At 49.3% G+C, this 25667-nt stretch overlaps 1 protein-coding gene across 6 annotated transcripts in view; it reads left to right on the top strand.

The window, feature by feature from the left end:
* Positions 1-25667, top strand: part of CKAP5 (cytoskeleton associated protein 5) — a 722261-nt gene that overhangs the window by 319737 nt on the left and 376857 nt on the right. For all 6 annotated transcript variants that reach the window (XM_078684427.1, XM_078684424.1, XM_078684429.1 and 3 more), the window contains exon 22: positions 8600-8774. In XM_078684427.1, the coding sequence (XP_078540553.1) occupies positions 8600-8774 (175 nt within the window). The remainder of the gene's footprint in view (positions 1-8599; positions 8775-25667) is intronic.

Here is a 25667-nt window from a genome sequence, read left to right as displayed (position 1 = left end):
TGCATTTCTTTTAAGAGGGCACGGCTGTGGGGAAGATTGTGTGCCTTTGTGAAAGTATTCATGTTAATTCCAGCAAATGATGGGCGCTGCGATTAACCTGAATACTTTCCCAAAGGTTCACAATCTGCCCTGCAGCCACGCCCTTTTAACAAAAGATTTGCAGCACGTGTAGGAGCCACGTGCTGCTGAACTTACTTGCTGCTCGTGTTCTCTTCCGCAGTGGTCTCCACCTCCGCCTACTGCAGAAAGTAATTACTATTTTTCTTGTCGCTCACGTGGTGGCGCGAACGGTCCTCACAAAGGTGCTGAGTATGTGTGCTTCACACACGAAAGTGCGCACGTGGGGTGACATAGGGATGCATGCATCTTAAAGGGAACAGGGGTCATTACGCCCCCTGTATGCCCACTTCCTGTCCCAGAGTTCCTAAGGTTGCCTTCACAAAGATGGTCACTTCTGAAAAGTTGTGTCCACTTCAGATTAGGCCACCTTTAAGGTGGTACTAGCCTGTGAATGACCTGCATGTCTGACAAGCTAATTTCCCCACCTGTTTAGATGCCAAAGGGGTTTGGCTTCTCCTCTGAGGGGATACAGACTCAAATTTGAAAGGCGATAGCTTCTTTGAAGCTCCCCTGCTAATCAGCAGGTCATAATGTGGGAAGGGGTATAAATACCCTTTCCCACTCTCACTTAGTTTCTGACCTTCTGAAGGGTCAGACTTGTCACTGGTGGCAGACTGGCAGACGCCAGTCAGCCAACACTTCAGGTTTTCATGGGGCACCTCTAAGGCGCCCTCTGGGAAAATATATTAATAAATTGAACAGTGGAATGGGTGGGAGTTTTTTAATGAGATGTTTGATACCAAACATCCCTGTCTTCAGTGAAACCATCATATAGGTGGGGAACTTGTTTTCACCAATGTCCAGTACCTGTTTTTAAGATTTCTTCCCGAGTCCCTTTTACTGGTAGTAATGGAACTGACCAGCACGGAGACATATCTGCTCATGCATGTGTCGGAAGCTGGCTCTGTATATACTATACCAAAGTAAGGTATAGTGTGCACAGTCCAGTGGATCTCCAAAGTCTTACAGAGGTGAAGTAGATAACACCTTACACTCTATTTGTGGTAGTGTGGGCGAACAGTAAGGCTTTATCAGAGGGTAGTGTTGAGCATTTATTGTACACAATCAGGCAAGAAATGTCACACACAGACTGAGCTCATGCCAATTGTTTGTATAAAAATATTTCTTTTGTATTTTATTTTTAGCCCTAAGCAGGACTTGGTTCAGGGAAGTAAAGTTGTACTTTCACAGACAGGTTGATAAGGATATGTTACAAGTTGATAAAACATTTTAATTACTTAGTGATTACTTTTAGATTACTTTTTTAATTACTTTTTCTACTCAGTGTAATGTGCCTAGCTATCACCCTCTGACATTTCCTAGTCAATGGTAAGTCAAACACTTTTACATTAAAACACTTTCTTTGGTTTCCATACAAACTCAATGCTGTGGTTATCGTTTTGTAGGTAAGAAATCGGACTTGCGGGTTGAGTTTCTGGGGTTAGAATAAGCGTCCGCCCCCCCCACCCCCCCTTAGGGTCAAGGATGCTCAACGAGTACTCTCAGCTGTACTAGGGCAGATGGGTACAGAGTGATGAGGCCCTATGTTCCCCTAGGAGGCTAGGGGCCTGTCTTTGGGGGCTGCTCTCAGGCAAGCCACGGGGTTGAGGGAGCAAAGGTCCTAGGGTTAGGCTCAGAGCGGGTGGGGGGGTGCTGAATTAACACACATGGTGCACCCACAGCGGCGGCCGGGTGCTGGATTGGCGCAGGGTGCCCTGTTTTCAAAGGGAGATCTCCGGTCGGAACAAAGACTGTAGCCTCTGGCAAGGAGGCTTCCTGGAGGCGACCACCAGTTGGAGAGGCAAGTTGGGGCGCAGGAGGATGCCTGGACAGTCGGTTGGGCCGCCCAAGGCTGTGGGGTGTCTTGTGTAGGGGTTTCCTTAGGCGTCTCGATTCCTTACCAGCTCTAGTTGCGGTCAGGCGACTACAGATAGAGGCTGCTGGTGGTGTTGTGAGCTTTGAGGCAGGTCAGGGATCATCAGATCCTGGGTCAGATTCGCTGGGGGAACCTCGTGGTGTTGGGCCACTCTCGCGGGCCATAAACGTGTGGTGCAGGATTGCGAAATTGGCTTTAGCCATAGTCTGGTTCTTGAGCAAGTCCAGTGCTCACGGGACATGCTGGGATTCCGCTGGAACAGATCTAGGTCGGACACGCTGGTAGGGCTGGGGCCAAGTCAGTTGGTGTCCTCCTTCCTTCAGCACAGCTGTTCTTGCCTCCTCAGACCAGCAAGAAGGACCGGTTCGGGGTGCCCCTAATTACATCATTTAGGGGTCTTTCCGTTATGTACAGGTAAGGACCAATAGGTGCCTTCCCTGGGGTGGGTACATCCCCTATTATGCCACCCTCTAGTGGGAGGGGGTAATGAGCCTCTCTGGTTGGCAGGGTTTCCCCATCTTCAAGATGGGGACACAGTTGTGCCTCGCCTACTTTGCCTGAGGGAGGGGTGGGGGAGTTGGCAAAGGTGGGCACACCTCTTGTATCTTGGTTTTCCCGCTAATTCTCCCTCCCAAAGTGTGGGGGTGTAACTGGTGGGGGCTAGTTGCTGGAAGCAGCAAAATGCGGGGTGAGCTAACAGTCGGCAGGCCTTTGAAGCTTCCCCTTCGTTGTCTCTGCCCATCCTGGGGGAGGAGGCTTAGCTCCTCTGCCCATGATGTGCTTTGCTTCAGGAACCCTGAGAGCGGGAGGCTTACGACTCAGGAGTCTAGAAACATATCTGGGGTGGCAGCTGGCCAGCAGCCACTCACGACACCAGAGATAGGTAGTTTTTCAGGGGGCATCTCTAAGATGACCTCCGAGTGCATTTTGCATTAAATCTCATCAGTGAGGGTTTAATATGCCGAGAAGTTTGATGTCAAACTTCACAATTTTCAGTAAAGCCATTATGGTGCTGTGGAGTTTGTAATCACAAACTCCCATACCATACTCTTTCTTTACTGCACTTACAATGTCTAAGAATGGACTTAGTCACTGGGGGGGTTAGAGGGCTCATGCACCTGTACCATCACGGGTATAGTGCACCCAGCTAGAGGGGTGGCTTACCTACGGTAGGGCAGTGGGCTGTAGGCATGGCTCACAGGGATATGTGCCAGGTCTACTCTTCACTTTGCTCTGCACTAAAACACGCAGCCCAGCCTGCGGTGTCCCCGTGTATGTGTGTATCCTCTAAGGGTGACTCAATATGTGCTGCAGCCGTCGGAGGCCTTCCCTGGTCACAGTGCTCTTTGTCCCCATTGTACCTTTTACAAGTGACTTGCATGTGGCCAGAGTTTCCAATTGGGTGTGCAACAGTACACTTTTAGGGAAAGCACATTGGCCCTGGGTACCTGGTTGGCAGGAACCCAGGGCACACTTAGTCAAAAGAGCATCACCATCAGGCAAAAAGTGGAGGCAGCCATGCTAAAAGAGGCACTTTCCTACAACAAGGGACTTATATGTGAGCCAGAGGTGTGCCAATTGTGGAAAAAAGTGCTGGTTTTGGAAGGAACACTGGTGCTGGGAAACTGGTTAGACTGGACCCAGTACTCTATAGTCAATTACATCACAAGCGGCCACGACGAAGCATCCACTCATAATGCCGGGTAAAATGGGGCAAAGCCAAGGGAATGGGGCCCAGTCCAGCCACAGCCAGCCGCGGACTGGCGCTGACTGTGTGCCATGAGATGCATTTACTTACAAAAAGGAGTTAGGTCCTGGGGCGTGAAGTTGGCTGGACCATCAATACTTGTCGAAAAAAGAGATTGTCAACCTCACATTTCTTTTATCCTCACAATTGAGGAAAACAAACCGCAATTACTCTGTGATCTGTTTGGTATATCTACTTGATACCTAAATGTCTACTTTGTCCTTTGGTTTTAATTAAAATTAGAGACCATTGTGTAAATACGAATGTACCGTTGATAAAATTTGATACGAAATACCCAATGTATATATATATGTAATGTGGAATCCAATTGTCCGTAATGTTTAAAGTGTTAAATGTGTCTGTGTTCTTTTCAAACAACAAATATTGAAATAAAAAGTAAAAAGGTATCAAGTAGATATACCAAACAGATCACAGAGTAATTGCGGTTTGTTTTCCTCAATTGTGAGGATAAAAGAAATGTGAGGTTGGCAATCTTTTTTCGACATGAGATGAATTTAAGCGCCTCCGGGCGCTAGAAGGTGGCGACGGCCTCGAGGCTGCTGGGGCTTGCAGTCCCCTATGCCCACTCCTCCTCACGATGCCTGTTGCCGGTGAAAAATGCAGGTGTCAGCGGCTCACAAGCCAACCCAAATGTGTAGCGGGGTACTGCAATAGAATCCCACTTTCCTACAACTCCCTCAAGAATCGCATGCTCAAAATGCTCACTAGGATCCAGAAGACTGGATGGGAGGGGGATTTGGATTATGCACACTCCCCTCAGGAAGTGGTCATATAGGAGGTGTTGTGGCCCCAAGGCCAAGCAGCCCATTGACTTATATTCTTCACTTCCAGCACTTTTTTTTTTTTTTTTTAAAACCTTTATTGTGCAAAACAACAACAAATACGGGCCCACAACCATCAGGCCGGCCACAATACTTTCAGCACCATAGCGAACAATACAAAGTCCCAGCGGCACCAGAATAAATAGAAACAATCAAGGAGGAACTCCAAAAACGATATGTGCCACTCGGGAAACCGGAGCAGTGAAGGTTAATTTTAAATGTTTATAATGTAAACATAAACAGTGAAGAATAGAGATCAAGGAGCACTGAGTCCGTATCATCACTTCATATCAGGAGCAGGTAAACAGCATAGTATGATATTAACCGTAGAAGCCAGCATCTAAAAACCTCATGGCGGATCAAGACAAAACAATAGGAGAGTAAACTGAGAAGTACACGCCATGCACAGTGCCACCCACTCCCACTAACCGGCGCACCGGACCCAGGACAGAAAAAGGGAAAGAAAAGCGCAGAAAATAGAAGGCCATAGAAAGAAGGTATGAAATGAAAACCCCCTCCCCCCACCCTACAACAATGCGGAGGCCACGGCCTACCCCCCCCGCCAGCGTGTCTGTCGCCCAATGAACCCGAAATATAGAGAAGAAAGAAAGAGATGGAAAAAGAATCCCCTAATATTGGAGGAGGGCCACAGTCTAAATCCTAAATCACCCGAACTCCCCGGCCATTAAAACTCCTCACTACCCACGACAACAAAATCAGAGCATCAAAAGAGAAAAAGGCATAAAAAGGTAGGGAGAGACACAAAAATCGTATCAGCACGCGTCGTGAAAGCGATCCCTCCCGGGCCCCCACCCATCTCTCAGCACAATTAATACAAAGAAGATCACTCCAACCCCCGGCCTGACCTCAAGCGCATACCCAAACACAAACCCGGATAAGACACCGCCCCAGATAAAACAAAGAAAGAAGGCAAGCATCAATACAGAATCAAGTGATCATACAATGCAGTAGTATAGAAACATCGTGCAATAGGTGCCCAGTGAACACGTTAGCCAGGTCTAACCCCATCCCCTTTAGCTAGCAAAAACAGTCAGCAGCGAGAGAGTAGCTTAACCCTGACCCGATCGTGGATGCAGCCTAACGCAGATTACCACAGGAGAGCCCCTCCCCCCGCGCACATCAGGATAACATGGCTGCCTAAAAGAAGAAGACGAAACAGGATCACAAAATGGCCACCGGCCACCCGCATAAGGTCCTTTGTCCGCCATACTCAGTTCCGTAATGGCATCCGAAGGGCAGAAATTCCACGGGGAGAGGGATGAAGGCCACCAGATAAAAGTCGACACGTAGGGTAAAAGTCGCTCAGTTGAGTCCCCAAGTAAACTCGGCGGTGCAGGCTTCAAGAAGTCAAGTCCGGAGGAAGGGGGAAACAATGTAACAGTCTCAGGATCAGAGGGCCGCCAGTCGTCGGCCCCGGGTGAGGAATCCGCATGTTCAGTATCAGCACAGGCAAAGGAAAACAGTGTAGCACCGTGGATTGGCAAAGGTAGACACACACTTAGCTGAGGGCAGGCGCTGCGTTCGCGAGTCCCGGTAAACCTCATGGCATCCAGGTGAGCACACAGCGCTTGGAAGCCATCAAACATCTCTGAACGGAGATCACGGAGGGCGGCCAGGATAGACCCATGGGACAGTGCAGGTAGCAGTTCCCTCGAGGCAGGCACCAGCGCCGGTGCTCGCAAGTCGGTGTACCGCACTGGCAAGGCACGGCTGTCCACGGACAGGAATGAGGGAGTCCTCCCCAGCCGCGGCAGAACAAAGGGAGCCATGGCGCCGGCACACGATAGTGAATCTGGGGAGGGCGCAGCATAGGCGAGCATCTCCTAGAGACCTCGAGACCACTAGCGCCGAAAGCAAATCAAGCACACCTCCCACAAGCTGTCTCGGACCGGGCCGGGCAACGGAGAAAAAGTCAATAGTTTGCGCTGAGCTAGGTCGCCCGGCACCATATGTCGCTCATCTTCCCCTCGGAGCAAAAACACCGTCCACGGGCTGCTCAACTCGGCCGTCTCAGTACAAGCGGAGTCTGCAATGGACGTCAGCGTCAGTGCGGTGGTGATTGCTGTAGATGGAAAGGCGCCGCCACTGAGTCATCTGCGCTATACAGCTGAGCGGACCATCTCCGAGCCTCCAGGAGCCGACGACGAGCGGCCATGTAAGCGAGGGTCCGGGGCGGGAGCTGCACCTCAAGTTTCCCCAGCACCCGAGCGCGCTAGAAGGTCAAAAATGGGATCGGTGCACTCAGCACATCCTCATTCGCATTCCGCCGCCGGATTCAACCAGGAAGGATATCAGGATTTCGGTGCGGAATTCAAGGGCCGGCGGAGCCGGGCGACTACACGTCCGCTCCGGTCGCCATCTTGGCTCCTCCCCCACTTCCAGCACTTTAACAGTCAGCTTCTCCCTTGAAGTGGAGGTGCCACTTCCCTGCAGGCACCGACGCAACATTACGTTTACTGTTCTTCTGACCACAGGGTTCACTGATGCAGCAGCCACCCAGGTCATTGTGTTCATTCGGGTCAAATCTGACAACGGATTCGCCCGCAATTGCACTTCAGTCCTCTAAATTCCCTCAATCACAAGTTCAAAATTCTCACTGTGCCCTGGGTCCATGAGACTGGATGGGTATGGGGGGTAGGAGGGCACAGTTGAGGGTTATGCCCACTCCCGCAGAGAGTGGTCATATAGGGGGTGTTGTGACCCCAAGATTAAGTAGCCCATTGGCTACTACTCTTCACTTCTCTTAATGCCGCTAAATTGAGTATTTAGGTGGCGCCCTGACTCCAGGAACCTTGGATTCGCCTGACTAAAGAAAAATGATTGAGCAAAAGAATCAAGAACTGTGGACTACCTGTGGACTTAGGCGCCAAACCCTGCCTGCATCTGTCCCGACAATCTCCTGGGAACCTTACTCATCCTGCCGCTGTGCATCCTCCCAAAGCCTTGGAGGGCTGCCAGCACTTTGTCAACCAGCCAACATTTCCCTTGAAGTGGAGGAGCCACTTACTACAACCTGCGGGGACCGAGCGCACTTTCTGGTTCACCGTTCTGGCCACCACCGCATCCACCGACACAGCATCCACCGACACAGCAGCCACCCATAAGGTCATTTTGATCCATAGGGTCAGATCTGCCACTTTGAGTCAGGTCTGTGCACCAAGTTGTGTTTAAACTTTTGTCTCCTCCATTTCACGCAGCCTTCAGTGACCTCCATGAGTTGGGGGTGGGTCCCTTAGGGTGACACAAGACATGCTGCAGCCCTTAGGGACCCTCTTTAGTACCCATGCCCTTGGTCCCAGGGGTGCTATTTACTAGGGATTTACAGTGGTGCTAAAGAGTTTGCCAATTGGGGAACAATTGCCCATTACCTTGTATTTGGGAAAGAGCAAGGGCACTGTGGATCTGGTTAGCAGGGACCCAGTGCACCTCAGTCAAAATTGAATCCAATAGCAGGCAAAAAGTGTGGGTGACCATGTCAAAAATGGCACTTTCTTCCAATTTCCTCTGATAAGCGAAACTGCTCCCCCACGCTACCACTACAGAGAACATTTGGAATTAGTTTAAGACTTGTAAGCCAATAATGGCTATATGAACTTTCCACATAGTGTACCTAATCGTGGTGCACTCCGTAAATAGCCAGCTTCCTACATTGTAGTGTATTGGTACTCTCCGATTCACAGCCTAAGTGAGAATGGGTCAAGATTATGAATGTATGAAAGATGCCAATTCAGGGCACTGACATTACAGGACATAATTCCTTCCTTTTGATAATTAGCGCTGCCCGAGGTTGATTGTGTTCATATTATGGAGTGTGGGTGATACTGTGTTGCTGTGAGTTTCTGAAAGAAAAAGTAAGGCCACTTGTTGATGAAGTTCCAGATGTGTCGGACCTTTGGGTGGCTGTGGAGTGGGGGTAGGCAGATAGCGGTGCTTGTTGGCAAAGGTACAGTGTCAAAACCTCTTGTGATTGTTGACTTCATACATTTCTTTTAGTGAGAAGATTACTTCGGAGATGGTGTCCAAGATTGGAGATAAGAACTGGAAGATTAGGAAGGAGGGTCTGGATGAAGTGGTAACACTCCTCAATGAAGCCAAATTTATACAGCCAAACATTGGAGAGCTGCTCGGTGCTTTGAAGGGCCGTCTCAATGACTCCAATAAGATTTTGGTAAGTGCCTTGCATGTCTCATACAGGCTCAGACTTTGTCCATTGTCCTTCTGGGGCAGACTTGTTTACCAGCTCCTCTTAGTTCAATATGAAGAGTATTTCAAACAATTCAAAACCACACATGCAACAAGTTAACAAATAATCTTCTGCATTCAGGCTGAACCGTTTATGATGCCTCACTGTAGGAAGCTGGCTCTGTATATACTATACCAAAGTGAGATATAGTGTGCAGAGTCCAGTGGAACCTCAAAGGTAGGCAGAGGTAAAAGTAGATAGCCCCATGCTCTCCATTTGTGGCAGTGTGGGCGAGCAGTAAGTCTTCATCAGAGTACAGTGTTAAGCATTTGTTGTACCCACTCAATCAGCAAATGAATTCACACACTCGGACTGAATTCAGACCAGTTGGATTTGTATAAAAATATTCTTTATTTTATTTTCTAGAACCAAGCAAGCCTGGCTTAGGTAAGTTGATAAATACTTTGCAGTAAATATGGAGTTTGAAATGCAATTGTAAATATACCTTGAAGTGGTTACAGTTTGAATTTCAATACTGTGGAATGCTGTACATATACTTTGTTTCGATTTTGCAATAATAATTACAGGTAAGTTACTTTTACATTACTTTTTAGATTACTTTTTCTACTCCGTGTGATATGCCTAGATATCACACTGGGATACTTGCTAGAGGAAAAGTAAGTAAAGTCAGTTTTGCACAATTATTATTCAGGTTCCCACACAATTCAACTCCACACTTAAAACATTATTCAGCAACAAAGTCAATAGGTTTCTATAGAGAAATGAAGTTAACGGATACCAGGTAAGTAATCGGTCTTTGGAGTTGAGCTTCTAGGGTTAGAACCAGGGTTCCCCAGGGTCAAGGATGCACTCTCTTTACACCCTCAGCGGCACTAGGGCGGCCGGGTGCAGAGTGCTGAAGCCCAATATTATCCAATGGTGGATAGGGGGCCTGCGGTTGGTGGCTGCTGGCAAACAGGCCACTTGGTTGTTGGAGCTACGCTCCTGGACCTTAGCTCAGGGCAGATGGGGGAACAAAGTAGCACCAAAGATCCACCCTCAGCGGCACTAGGGCGGCCGGGTGAAGGGTGCTGTTTCGACGTCGGGCGCCCTGTTTTCAATGGCGAACCTCCAGTTTGCAAAGGCAATGCAGGCTCGGGGACGAAGGTCTCCTGGGTGTGACCACCACTTCGAGAGGTAAGTTGGGAAATTAGGGATTGGTTATGCAACGTTGGTTTGGGCATACAAGGCCATGGGGCATCTGGTGCAGGGGTGCCTTTTGGAGTCTGATTTTCTTACCAGCTCCTGGTCGCGATTGGGGGCACCTTCTGGATTTGGGCGGCAGGCTGCAGCTGGAGGTTTGAGGCGGGTCGGGGTCACTGGGGGAACCTAGTTGTGTTTGCCCACTCGAACTCGGGTTGTAAACGGCACGTGCAGGGTGGGGCGTATCCGTGATGTCCAGACTGAGCCAGAGGTTGCAGATGAAGAAATCCGGTGTTCACGGGAGACCAAGTCCAAGTGTGGGGTTGATTTTGTATGGAAAACTGAAAAAAACCCAATTCTTTAGGAAATGTCCCAGTGTGCTATCTAGTATCACACTGAGTAGAATAAGTAGTCTAAAGAGTAATTTCAAAAGTAACGTAAAAGTAACTTGCCTGTAATTCCTATTGCAAAATTGATACAAAGTATATGTACAGCATTCCACAGTATTGCAGTGCGAGTAATTCAAACTGTAACCACTTCAAAGTACATTTACAATTGCATTTCAAACTGTATATTTACTGCAAAGTATTTATCAACTTACCTGTGCCAGGCTTGCTTGGTTCTAGGAAAATAAAATAACAAAGAATATTTTTATACAAAACCACTTGGTCTGAAGTTCAGCCTTTGAGTGTGTAAATGTATTTACTGACTGAGTGTTTACAACAAATGCTTAACACTGTCCCCTGATACTGACTTACTGATCGACCACACTACCACAAATAGTGAGGTGCTATCTAACTTTACCTCTGCCTACCTTTGGGTTCCACTGGACTCTGTGCACACTATACCTCACTTTGGTACAGTATATACAAAGCCAGCTTCCTACACTTACTTCCCACATTGGTGGATCAGCGGTACGGGTCTGCAACTTCACATTTGTTGGACTTACTTGGTCAATACCTGATAACAGAACTCTGATTTTCTTGAATTGACACATTTTTCCAAATTATTAAAAAGTCCTGTTAGGGCTTTGGTTAATTACCTTTAGAATACAAAATAAAAGTTAAAAAAAAATCACTAGTTAGGTTTAAGAGGGATTGGACTTTTTTGTAGAATGTCTCTTAACAAGAACTCAGCTGTTAGTGAAAATGTAACCAATGACGTAGAGAACATGGTTGAGGAGCTCGACCTCGTCCCTTTTCTCAACTTAGAATTTAGGGAGTAAAGGTCTCTATGTAAACTTTAAAAAATTACCATGGAGTCCCATCCCTCCAAACAAAAGCTCCTGGAGCTGTTGGCAGGGTATGCTAAGGACCGCCCCTCTGAGCAAGGTGAGGACCGCTCAGATGAGAAAGAGGGTGGAGGGCATCAGATCTTCCAACCCCCCTTACTTCCTAGGGTACCTGTGCCCATGACACCAAGAATACAACTCATAGCACCTAGATCCCACACAGGTGGGGCATGTCATTCTGAGCCCAATGAGGACAACCTCAACGAGGAGACCAGCCTCTTAGTGAGGTTGACCAAGAGAAGTCTTCGAGATCAGACTCCAGGCTCTGGAAAAAGAAAGCAGAGATTGGCCTTGGACTCCACAATGGTGGCAGCAACTCAATAGAGACCGAGACAATCTTATGATGCCAAAATCCCCAAGGGGGTTGTCCCCAAATTTGAGGAAGGTGATGACATCACCAAATGTTTCACAGCTTTTGAGAGAGCTAGTGAAATGAGAAGTGAAAAGGTCACACTGGGGGGCACTCCTTTGGGAACTGTTCACTGATAACTGCAGGGACAGACTCTTGACCATTACAGGGGCAGCTGCCGGGTCTATGACCTCATGAAGAGCACTGATTGAGGGCTTTGGGCTCACAATTCCGGAATATGGAAATAGATTCAGGGGATCTTCAAAACCCAAAACCAATCCTGGACTGACTTTGTTGATTACTCAGTTAAGACAATAGATGGTTGGTTAATTGGAAAGAATGTGCATGATTTCAATGGACTCTACAATTTGTTTATGAAAGCGCATATTTTAAGTTAGTGCACTAATGAAAAGTTACATCAGCATTTGGTAGATCTAGGTCTAATTTCTCCCCAAAAATTACAAAAGTAGGCAGACTACTGGGTCAAGACAAGGGTGACAGAAATAGCCCCCTGGGGTGACCAAAAGAAAGGGGTTACAAAACCTCCCCAGGGGAAAGGTGTTGAGAATCCCCAAGATAAAAGTCTTAAGTCTTCAAAAGGGGCCCTAAAAACCTGCGCGGGGGTGAGTCCCAAACCTCTTCCCAATCCAATAATGGGTACAGGGGAAAGAACTTTAATCCCTCAAAGACCTGGTGTCTCAACTGTAAGAAGTTTGGACACTTAACTGGAGATGCTACTTGCCTTAACAAGAAGCCCCTAGACCTCCTACAGCGTCTTCTGGTGTTAGTCTCCAGATGGGATCAACACTGTGCCCTGATCAAATCGGGGTTCACACTGTAGCAGTTCTAGTCACTGAGGGTGAAGTTGAGTTTGTCTAGTTACCTGTGTGGTCTTCCAACTTAAAGAAGTATTTACAATACCCCTGGATTAATGGGACTGGGATAGAAGCCATGAGGGACACATGTGCCAGTGCTACAGGTAGTGGTTCCTCCAAACTTACAGCTGCCTGTCTACTTGGAAACAACCAGGAGACCTCAGCATGGCTGAGTAAGAATTGAAAACCCATACAGCACTGCTGGCCATCCCGGGGATTGTGTCAAGACTAGAGCACAGAACCGCAAACACAGTGAAAAAAGTGTTGGAGCTTGAACGAATGACCCAACCTTCCAAGAGAAGGTAATAAGACTGGGAAACAAGCTTCTGAACAGTAAAGTATTCAAGATACCTCTACCTGAGCCCATGAAACTTGACCCTTACCGGGTTGCGCTCTATGGACCAGGAGAACCCACTAGTCAACAGCTGTGCCTTGGACAGCAGACCTGTTCAACTCTTGAAAGCCGTAGGCAGCAAGCTGCTACACAGGAAAAGGTATTTGTTGTCGGTAGCCACAGTGCCTATTGGAAGGTGACTCCTGTATACGGATTCCAGAGACCCTAACCTTGTTACTTGGAGAGTTTCCTGACCAATTGCCCCCTCCGGTCCCTTTGCGCGTGAAGTATTTCCAGGGGGACGGCAGAGGCGGCCCTTCTCCCGCGCAACCCTACTAGCATGTCGGCTCACACACGCAGCGGATGCACACAACGGACGCACACAACGGACGCACACAGTGGGTGTGCCGCTGTCGCGCCTACGGCAAGCCCGTCTGCACCTGTACGCCGCCAGGCGCCAGGACCCCTGGTCCTGGACTCTGACACACTTATTCTAGGTAGTGCCTGCTTACCTTGCAAGGTAAATTCCCCTGTGCCAGTCACAATGGGCCCCCGACACCCCCCCCCCCCCCAAACACAGTGCAACTTGTGTAGGTTCAGAGCCAAGGTGGCCTTTGAGGCCTCTCCTGAGGCTCCCAGTCCCACAAACATTATATATTAAGTCTTAACTTTTGGTCTTTGGTATAACATCAGAAGAAATATTCGATCTTCCTCAGGACTCCACACCGGACATACTTTTCTTAACAGAAATGTGGTTAACCAATGACTCTGTGGCAATTCCTTCCTTGGCCCTCCCCGTAGGTTACTCAATGCTCGCCCAGAACAGAGCTTGTGGCAGGGGAGGCGGTCTAGCAGTGATATTTAAATCTGATTTTTCTTGCACTTTCACACCATACAACATCCCAGATTGCGAATGTGCCCTGTTTAAAATTACTATTTCATATAACTGCACTGTCTCTGGGCGTTCGAGGCATGTGGGCTGCTGAATTTATATCTATGCATAGATCGGCGCCTAGTGTTGGGTCCGGATGATTGCACATTGTTGTCCTGGAAGAGTCTTCGAAGTATCACGAGATAGGTGGCTCCTCCCCTGGACTACAGTGCGCATGGGCATCCCCTCCATGCTCAGTTTGTTTTTTTCCGCCATTGGGTTCGGATGTACTTCTTAACTCACGTTCGGAATATATTAGTTACTCTTTTTCGAGGCCAAAAGGCCTTAGGGGCGTCTGTATTGTCTTTCGTTGGGTGCCTTTTACCTTTCCAGTTCTTTGAACTAGACTTCGGAAGACTTTTTGCCTTTCAACACCAAAGGCCCCTCGACGATCGACGATGGAACGGAGTCCGTTCAAGCCCTGCCCCGTCTGCAACTCGAAATATCCCCACATCGACGTGCACCCGGTGTGCAACAAATGTCTCTCACAGGACCACGACGAGGCCAGCTGCCTGGCCTGTTCGAAATTCAGGTCGAAGAAAACTCTCCGTCTTCGACGCGCTGCACGACAGTCGGCGCGAGAATCGGCACCAGACCCGGAAAACATCTTCGGTGGTGACGACGAAGAACATGTACAAGAAGATGATCCGGAGTACTCGGATCCCGCGTCGGAGCCAGACTCCACCTAGGACGAGGAAGAACTCTACGTCCATGATGAAGACATCGTCGAGGTAGACGACGTACAACCTATCGGAGCCGTCGACGACTCAAGCGAGGAGCTAGGCCCAACCGCAGTAGCGGGGCCCCATAAAAACTCTTCCACGGCTCAGGTCGAGGCATCGCCAGAAGGCCTTAGCCAAGATCTTCAACACCGTTCTCTGGTCCCGCTTCAAGGCCCGACTAAGAACATTTCCAAAGAGCCATCGGTCGATCGGCCACACTCAGTGGAGAAAACGAAACCGAAACCAAAAGACACTAAATCGAAACCGACACTGGTTAAAACAACCATCGGCTCGACGACTTCGGAACCTTCCAAGTCGAAACGTGTGCTCGACCCCTCGTGGTCGAAAGGGGGCGTCGAACCGAAGATCAGATCGACTACGCCTGTGTCTACAGTAAAACACATCACGCTCCCGTCGACGTTGACTTCCGGCTCCAAACATGGCGACTCTTCCGAAGGGCTCGAGGCCCAGAAGACCATCGATCCGAAGTTAAAGAAGCCACTGTTGGTCAAGGCCTTAAACCCGAAGCCGAAAGTCTGATCGAAAGACCCTACTGCGTCGAAGCACAAGGGCGTTCCTGCTGCGCAACAACGGCTCCAATCGATGCACAGCCTCAAACGCACTGAACTGTCTAAGTCGGTCGAATCGAAGACAAAGCCTCCATCGAAGAAAGTCAGTCCATCGCCGATGCTTACGGCGCCGATAAAGTTCGGACTACCCCCGACAGCATGGCCTAAACCTGTTCAACATACACAGGCTACCGACTCTTCCAAGTCCGCGTCAGTTGCCGCAACCACTCAGCCTCGGACGGAAGACGTTGTGTTCCAGCCACCGTCCCACGACAACCAGTCTAAACTCTACATCGACGCCGAATCAGGTCGACTCACCGTTTACAAGCGTAAAATCAGGCCTGAAACGCCTATGGAACATTATAGGATACCACTAAAGAAAAAGAGAGACTCTACCACCTCTCCTATTCTTTTTGAGCCCATGCAATCATATGGTCAGGACTATACCTACTCTCCCACAACTGTCACTGAGGATGTGGAGGGAGGGGACAATGAGGACCAGTTTAACTATCCCATTGATACTGATCAAGATGAGTCCCAGCCGTGGGCCAACACTGTGGACCCTGCTGAACCACACACCACCCCTGATACTCTTTCATATGCTATCAAGCCTTCGCCTACTGAAGATACTGCTGCGTTCAACGCACTGATTGAGAGGGCGGCACATAACCATGACGTAGATATGCACGCTGACCCCGTGGAAGAAGACTTTCTTTTTGATACAATCTCCACATCAGAAAGGTATATCAAAACTCTGCCTATGCTCAAAGGTGTGCTCAAACATGCAAGTGACATTTTTAAAGAGCCCACTAAAGCACTGGTGGTGAACCCAAGAATTGAGAGGAAGTACCGGCCTGCGCCCGTGGATCCTACCTACATCAAGGGCCAACTCCCACTGGACTCCTTAGTGGTGGCTAATGCTCGTAAAAGAGCGAACTCTGACAACAGGTGATGCTCCTCCTCCGGACAAAGATTCCAAGATCTTGGAGGCCTCTTGAAAACGTGTGGCAGCTCAAGCTGCTAATATTTGGAGAATCTCCAATACCCATGCCCTGTTAGCAAGATATGACCGGGCACACTATGACACGTTAGAGCAGTTACTGCAACACCTGCCAGACGCTTATAAGGAGGGAGCAGAAATGCTTATACAAGAAGGGAAGTTAATCTCCAACGCGTCCATTAAGTGCGTGTTGGATGCAGCCGACACAGCAGCTAGGGCCATAAACACTAGCGTTATGCTCAGGAGGCATGCCTGGCTCCGCATCTCTGGATTTAAGTCTGAGATCCAAACTACCCTGCTCAATCAGCCAGTAAACCCTGACTTCCTGTTTGGTCCGGAGGTAGACACCACTCTTGAAAAGATTAAGAAGGACACTGAAACTGCGAAATCCATGGGAGCTCTGCAGTCTCAGCAGTTCAGGGGCGGTTCCTTTCGTCGCTCCGGTAACAGGGGAGCCTCAAGAGGACAAGCGTCGCAACAAGCCCAATACACCAAGGGGGGCACACAAACCACCTATAACAAGAACAATAGGGGTGGATACCGTGGGAACAGCAGCGAGGGCAGAGGACGTGGAAATAATACCAGATCCTCCGCCACTAACAAGCAGTGACGTCTTGGCACTGCCCCCCGACCATATAACACTTGTCGGGGGGAGACTCCAGCAGTTCCTGCCAGTCTGGGAAAGCATTACCATGGACAGGTGGGTGAGACAACTTATACAACACGGTTATTGTCTAGAACTAGCCTCCACTCCACCCAACATACCCCCAAGGCACCGTCCTATGTCCGCCGAGCACATGCACTTATTGCAGCAGGAAGTCCTATCCATGCTGCAAAAAGGCGCCATAGAACTCGTGCCTTTAGAACAACAGGGTACAGGGGTGTACTCACTGTACTTCTTAATCCCAAAGACAGGTCTCTCCGGCCCATTCTAGACCTCAGACCTCTAAACCAATACATCCTGTCCGAACACTTTCACATGCTCACGTTACAGCAGGTTCTGCCGTTGCTCAGTCAAGGAGATTTCCTAGCAACATTAGATCTAAAGGATGCCTATTTCCACATTCCCATTCACCCCAGTCACAGGAAATATCTCAGGTTCACCATCAACAACCAGCATTACCAGTTCATAGTACTGCCTTTCGGGGTCACTACAGCCCCCAGAGTGTTTACGAAGTGCTTAGCGACAGTAGCCGCGCATCTTCGGAGGCAACACATCCATGTCTATCCGTATGTGGACGACTGGCTTGTACAGGCAAAGTCAGCCCAGCAGTGTGCCGGCCACATGTCCCGCACAATTCACCTCCTACACAGTCTGGGATTTTCGCTCAATTACTAATAGTCCCATCTTCACCCCGCACATGTACAGCAGTACCTAGGCGCAGAAATAAACACGCTCGCTGCCACAGCACACCCAAACTCCGCGAGAGTCAACAGCATGCGAGTGCTGATTCAAAAATTAAGGCCACAACACTCACTCCCAGCGCAGGTGTTCATGCAACTAATAGGCATGATGGCCTCCTGTATCTTTATAGTCCCTCACGCGAGGCTACACATGCGTCCGCTTCAGGAATGCTTGGCACGCCAGTGGAACCAGGCTCAAGGACAGCTAAAAGACCTAGTGTTGGTGACCGGTCGTGCATACAACTCTCTGCATTGGTGGAACACACAAAACCTTTGCAGGGGACGACCGTTCCAAGAGCCTGTACCACAGATAGTACTGACGACGGACGCATCTCTCCAGGGCTGGGGAGCACATGTCCTCCACTATACAGTGCAGGGACTATGGACACCGCAACAGCGGAAGATGCACATCAACCTACTGGAACTGATGGCAATCTTCATGGCGATGAAGGCATTGAATCTCTGCAACAAAGTCGTGCTGATCCGGACGGACAACATGACTGCGATGTATTACATCCGGAAGCAGGGAGGGACACACTCTCCACAATTGTCACACCTAGCACAGTGCATGTGGAAGTGGGCCATTCAAAGGAACAGGTTTCTCATGGCGGAACACCTCCCAGGCAAGGACAACCAGATGGCGGACCTGCTCAGCAGGCACAGCCATCAGATGCACGAGTGGGAGATACATCCCTCAGTGCTCCAACCATATTTCCAGCAGTGGGGTCATCCAGTGATAGACCTCTTCGCCACACACGAAAACGCAAAATGCCGCACCTTTGCCACCAGGTTCTCACACCCGCAGTCTCAGGGCAATGCGATATGGATGAACTGGTCGAACAAATTTGCGTACGCCTTTCCTCCAGCACCACTCATACCGCTGGTGGCACGCAAACTGAGGCAACACTCCATGACGCTCATCCTGGTTGCTCCAACGTGGGCAAGGCAGGCATGGTACACCACGTTCCTGGAACTTTCCGTGGTTCCCCACCAGCGCCTAAGACTCACTCCCAGTCTCCTCACTCAGAGCCATGCAGCACCCAGATCCGCAGCAGTTGAGCCTTGCAATATGGCTCCTGAGGTCATAGTTAGGCTACCTGAACCTGCCTCCTGACTGTATGGACATCATAAAGGAGGCTAGGCGACCCACCAACAGGGCCTGCTACGCGGCAAAATGGAAGCGTTTTGTTATCTATTGCTCCAATAATAACATAAATCCACTTGATGCTTCCACGCAAAACATCATAAGTTACTTGCTGCACCTATACAGGTGTAATCTAGCGTATAGTTCCATCAGGATACATTTAGCTGCAATGGCGGCTTATCTTCAAAATAGACAGCACCTATCCCTTTTCGGAGTACCGGCCATTAAAGCTTTTTTGGAGGGACTGAAAAGGGCCATTCCTCCAAGACACCCGCCTTCGCCGGTCTGGAACCTCAACATAGTCCTCACCAGGCTCATGGGCCCACCATTTGAACCTCTTCACTCTTGTGAGATACAATTTCTCACATGGAAAGTGGCTTTTCTGGTCGCAATTACGTCGCTACGACGAGTTAGCGAGCTGCAAGCCCTCACTATTCAGGAGCCTTTCATTCAAATTCAAGCTAATAGGGTTGTGCTACGCACCAACCCCAAGTTAATGCCCAAGGTAGTGTCACAGTTCCACATTAACCAAACTATCGAACTACCTGTATTCTTCCCAAATCCTGATTCAGTGGCAGACAGAGCACTACACACACTTGATGTTAAAAGGGCTCTCCTGTATTACATAGACAGAACTCAAGACTTCAGGAAAACTAAACAACTGTTCGTTGCCTTCTATCCACAGCACAAAGGCAACCCGATTTCTAAATCAGGTATAGCCAGGTGGATTGTTAAGTGCATCCAGATCTGTAATCAAAAAGCTAAACGCACGTTAACAGTTCCCCCCCAGAGCGCATTCCACACGCAAATTAGGGGCATCCATGGCTTTCTTAGGTAACATTCCTCTAGAGGACATATGTAGAGCAGCTACATGGACCACCATACACACATTCACCAAACACTACTGCGTGGATGTACACTCAAAACAGCAAGCTGCTGTAGGTCAGGCTGTTCTCGGAACTCTCTTTCAGACTGCTGCAGCTGACACGGGCAACCGCCAATAAGGAGGGTACTACTATTTATTCTATGCATAGATATAAATTCAGCAGCCCACATGCCTCGAACGGAATATGCTACTTACCAGTATGCATCTGTTCTTTGCATGTAGGGCTGCTGATATTTATATCGCCCGCCCTCCTCCCCGGTGCCTGTCGCAGCTGAAGCACTCACACTTATTCTAACGCATGGTCATCACTTACTATATCACACTCCATCTCTGCTACAATGGCGAAAAACAATCTGAGCATGGAGGGGATGCCCATGCGCACTGTAGTCTAGGGGAGGAGCCACCTATCTCGTGATACTTCGAAGACTCTTCCAGGACAACAATGTGCAATCATCCGGACCCAACACTAGGCGGCGATCTATGCATAGATATAAATATCAGCAGCCCTACAGGCCAAGAACAGATGCATACTGGTAAGTAGCATATTCCTTCTTATTTACCGCCCCCCAGGGCCAGCCAGGATTTTTCACAAAGCCCTAGCTCTTACCACCTCCAATCTGGCCCTAGAAACAGCCAACTTTAGTATTGTAGGCAATCTGAATTTACACCTGGAACGCCTTGACTCCCAGGAGATTACCAACTTTCTGGGAGATATGGCTGCTTGTCAACTAATTCCACTAATAGAGGGCCCGTCGCATCTCGCCGTTCACCTATTGGATCCAGTATTTTCCAACACTAAGAAAACGGAGATCATGATCGTCGGCAGGAGGGCGGAACTATGGGGGGACAGGTGGTGGCCTGCTGAGCTGGGGCCGGCCCCCCTTCCGGTCACTGAATTAAAGAACTTGGAAATATGGATGGATCCTGCTCTCAGTTTTGTGGGCCATTCGAAGAAAACCGCGGCCTGTTGCTTTGGCATCTTACGGTCGCTGCGTCCCATCCTGAAGTTCTTTGACCATCGTACCAGGCAGCTGATAGTCCAGGCTACTGTGTTATCTCGCCTGGACTATGCAAGCTCTCTCCTGGTAGGGTCCAATCTGGCTGAGGTTACCCGCCTCCAACGCGTTCAGAACGCCGCGGCGAGAGCCATTGTTGGCTTACCCCGATCTAGTTCCGTCTCCGGCACATTGAGATCACTGCATTGGCTGCCTATCAGGGCAAGAATCCAGTTTAAAGTGCTGTGTTTGGCGTTCAAGATTTTGAGGGGAGGGGGTCCTCAAATTCTGGCGGACCTTCTGCCCTGGTATGTGCCTACCCGGTCCTTGAGATCTTTGGGCCAAGCACTTACTGTGATCCCTCGATACAGGTTGTCGGGTTGGTGGCCGATCCTTCCGGGTCAGAGCAGCCGAGCTTTGGAACTCTCTTCCTGTAGAGTTGCGGTTACTAGATGATCTTTTAGCTTTTCGTAAAGCTTTAAAAACCTTTCTGTTTTAATAATCCAGCCCTTTGTCTCTTTATCTGTTGTGTTCCCTGTAGGTGTTGCATATTACCTGCCATGCGCCAAGACGCCCCTTAGCTGGGGCAGCTGTGCGCAATACAAATGTATGTAACATAACATAACATCCGTTCTCTCAAAGTCCATGCCCCCTTCCCCTAACTTGGACCGATCACGGTCTCATCCTCATGTGCCTTAGTCTAGCGGGTGCCCTCAGCAGACCACCCGTCTGCCTTCTATGAAACGACCCTGGCACAAACTTGACACACCTAGATTTGTGTCTAGTCTAAAATCATCTGGCCCATCGACTTGGAGGAAGTGGATGTAGCCTACTGGGGGGTGGAGCACCAACTCACTCGACCATTGCATCCCTCAAAAACTGTCCTGTGCCAAGTGAACGCAATCGCATGCCTGGTACAACAAGACCCTAATGATACGGAAAAAAACACTGTCAATCTCTGGAACACACCTGGAGACGTACCAATGACCCCACAGCTAAAACTATCTATAGGCAGGCTATTAAAGTCTACCACAAACTAGTGCAAAAGTCTAAAGATGCATTCTACATCAAACTGATTACATCGAGCTCTAATCCTTGTAAAACCATCTTCTCTCGTATAAAGGACATGACAAAACCCCTGGGAGGGAACAATATCCTATCCACCAACCTGCACTGTGAATCCCTGGCACACTACTGCATCAGGAAAGTAGAATGCCTCTACAACACTCTCTACTCTAAGCGGACTGCCTCTACATCACAGCCGTCCAACCACCCACTTGACACGGTCAGTGGTAAGGCCTGGGCATGGTTTGCGTCTTTTCTATCTGATCGCTCCTTTCAGATCTACGCCCCACCTTTTATGTCCAGTTCTTATCCCCTCCGCATCGGTGTCCCTCAAGGCTCTGCGCTGAGCCCCACGTTGTTTAACATAATAATAATAATAAGGGAGTTTTATAAAGCGCGCGGTTACGCTAGCTAGCGTACACACATGTACGTACACCCTTTGCCCTTCTGGCCAAAGCCCGGAAGATCAAGAAGATTTCATACGCGGACGACACACACTTGCTATTCACTTTCACAACAACCCAGCCCTTGACCAACTGAAGTTTCTGAAGATATCTTGGCCATCTGATTGTTTGGCGGAAAACTACCTCCAACTCAACTCTACAAAAACGGAGGTGCTTCTGGCTGGCCGGGACCCCCACAAATGGGACGACCAGTGGTTGCCTGCTGCACTGGGTATTCGACCCCAACCAAAAAGCGCTGTGAAGGACTTAGGGGTCCTGTTGGAAAACTCCCTCTCGTTCGAACTCCATGCCAAAAAAGTGGCAGATACATGCTTTGGCCACCTATGCAGTCTGAAACCCATCCTGGGGGTCTTTGATGCTTCTACCCGACAGGTGATCATTCAATCGGTGGCACTCTCCCGTCTCGACTACTGTAACGGACTGCTACTGGGCGTCAATAAAACGGTCACAGACTCCAGAGGGCTCAGAATGCGGCTGCTCTCATTCTTTTCGCCCTCCCTAAGCATTGTCACACCTCCCCTCTCCTGTATCGCCTGCACTGGCTTCCTATCAAACAGAGAATTCAGTTCAAGACTCTTTGTACCACTCACAAGATCCTACACGGCCAGGGCCCTCAGATACTGCAGGGACTTTGCACTTCATATGCCCCAACGCGCGCACTGCGCTCCACAGATCTGCACCTGGCTTGCATTCCTAGGGTGCGCAGGAGCAGAGCGGGGGGGGTCGCGCATTTAGATCTCTGGCCCCAGCCCTTTGGAATTCTATTCCAATCACGGCGCGCAGCGTACAAGATCATTGGGCATTCAGAAAACAGATCAAAACCTGGCTGTTTTCATCCATCTACCTCTTGTTGCACGGACTTGCTGCGCGCTTGTCCCCTGAATCTCTAGAAACAGATGTTTCCTGGTTGTCTCTCCATCTGGCTAGTAATACTGACCTCGGCCACCCGTCTGCAAGCGCTGGTAAGCCCCGTTGCTGGGATAGCCACGCGCTATATAAGCACAGCTAACATAGCAGAGTGGTAGTGCCTCAGATATTTAAAGTTTCTACTCACTTTGGCTTAAGACATCCCCTTACCTGGGTATCTTGGCCAGACCAAGACTTGGAGCAGGCTAGTTTGCCACTTTTACTGGCCCCAATTGTCCCAAAAGTAAAGGAGTGTGTCCGTGCCTGTCAAGCCAGTGACCAACCAGGTGGACACCCAAAGGTCCCCTTAATTCCACTACCAGTGGTTGGGGTTCCCTTTGAAAGGATAGATGTGGACCTAATGGGTCCACATGAACCACCCACAGCCTCCGGAAACAAATTTATGCTTGTGGTAGTGGATCACGCCACCAGGTATCTTGAAGCAATTCCCCTTAGGACTACTACAGCGCCTACACTAGCCAAGGCCCTCATTGGTGTCTTCACCAGGGTAGGGTTTCCTATGGAGGTGGGGTCAAACTTCATGTCTGCAAACCTCTAAAATACATGTGGAATGAGAGTGAAGTGTAGTAAAGGTTTACTACACCCCATCACCCTCAAACCAATGGTTGTGTTGAAGGGTCTAACAAGACCTTGAAGGGCATGATCATGGGGCTCCCATAAAAAATAAAAAGGAGATGGGATGACCTCTTGTCATGCTTGATTTTTGCCTATAGGGATGTGCCTCACAGGGAGTAGGGTTTCCCCCTTTGAACTTCTGTTTGACCATCCTGCTAGGAGAGCACTCCTTCTTGTTAGAGGGTTGGGAGAAGCTTTTCGAGGGATCCTAACTGGATATTGTGGACTATGTACTAGGCTTAAGGTCTAGAATGTCAGAGTACATGGAAAAAGCTTCAAGAATCTTGAGGCCACCCAGAACCTCCAGAAGCACTGGCATGACCAAAAAGCCACACTGGTGGAATTCCAACCAGGGCAAAAGGTGTGGGTTTTGGAGCCTGTGGCACCAGGGGCCCTCAAGGTTAAATGGAGTGGCCTTTACCCCATCTTTGAGAAGACAAGAGGTCACCTATTTGGTGGACCTGGGTGCAAGCAGGACCCCAAAAGAGTGATCCATGTGTACCGCCTAAAGCTTATCCATGACAGGGCTGAGCTCGCCATGCTGATGACTGATGAGGATCAGGAGGCAGAGTGAACCTCTCCCTGACCTGCTCCCATGCAGCCCCAAAGATTGCTCAGGGGATGGAGTTGTCTATTCAGACACCCTTAACTGCCCAACAGCAGGCTGTCTGTAAGCAAGTCCTACAGCCAGTATGCTTAGCACTTTTCATGGACGCCTGGTCAGAAACACCGGTGTACCCCTGATGTGGACACTGGGAACAGTGTATCTGTCAAAAACATAATCTATCGACCGTGTGATCAAGTTAAGGAGAGCATCAGAGCCTAAGTCGGCAAGATGCTGGAGTTAGGGGTTAATGAACACTCTGATAACCCCTGCGCCAGCCGAGCGGTTCTGGCCCCCATATCTCATCCACAGGGTGGAAAGAGCAATGAGGTTTTTCTGTCAACTATAGAGGGCTCAACTGTCACCAAGACAGATGCCCCCCCCCCCCATACCAAGAACTGATGAGTTGATAACCTAGACTCAGCCACATTTCATAGTATCATTAATTTAACTGCAGAGTACTGGCAGATTGGTATGGCACCGGGAGCCAAAGAAAAAAACACATTCTCCACCCCTGATGGGCACTATCAGTAGACTGTTATGCCCTTTTGCTTTAAAGAATGCCCCTCCCTGTCACCTTCCAAAGGTTGTTGAATCAAGTCCTTGCTGGATGGGAGGTCTTTAGTGCAACATATCTTAATGATATTGCTGTCTGTAGCTCCACCTTGCAGGATCACCTGATCCACCCTGGGAAGGTTTTACAAGCCCTACAAATTGCAGGCCTAACTATAAAGGGTCCAAATGCCAGATACGGCCGGGCACAGTTGTGTGCTTGGGCCGCCTTGTTGATGTAGGCTAAGTACAACCCAAGATCCAGCCCATCCAGGACTGGGAGGCTCCAACAACCCAGAACCAAACGGGTGCCCAGGACCTTTGTTCTTAACCAAAAAAACTGCATTCAAAACAAAACCCAATTAGCACTCTGGCCACAGCTCAGCCCCCTGTAAATTTGTGCCACCGGTACCAAGGGCACTGTGGCCAGGGAAGGCCTCTAAGGGTTGCAGCACCTGTTGTGCAACCCTTGGAAACCCTGTACCTTTGCACGCACTTACTTTGCAGGCTGCTTGTTTTGGTGCAAACAAAGTGAAGTCGACAAGGCACACATCCCTGTGTGATATGCCTGCAACCCACTGCCCTGGCATAATTTAGCCACCGCTCTGACTGGGTGCATTATAACAGTGGTGAGGGTACAGGTGCATGAGCCCTGTACCCCTACAGTGTCTAGACCAATCACTGGACATTGTAAGTGCAGTGTTGCCATTAAGAGTATATGGTGCTGAGAGTTTGTCATTACGAACTCCACAACACTATACTGGCTTTTCTGAGAACTGGGAAGTTTGGTCTCAAACTTCTCAGCACATTAAACCCACACTGCGAGTGTGGAATTTAATGAAAAATGCACACAGAAGGCATCTTAGAGCTGCCCCCTGAAAACGACCAGCCTCTGGTGGTTTCCTTTACTGGTACACGCCAGCCTGTCGCCAAGAGACATGTTTCTGG

This window comes from Lissotriton helveticus, chromosome 3_2 (assembly GCF_964261635.1).
Source record: "Lissotriton helveticus chromosome 3_2, aLisHel1.1, whole genome shotgun sequence".
Classification (NCBI taxonomy): domain Eukaryota; kingdom Metazoa; phylum Chordata; class Amphibia; order Caudata; family Salamandridae; genus Lissotriton; species Lissotriton helveticus.
The sequence above is the reverse complement of the archived record's forward strand: the minus strand, read 5'-3'. Positions and strand labels throughout refer to the sequence as shown.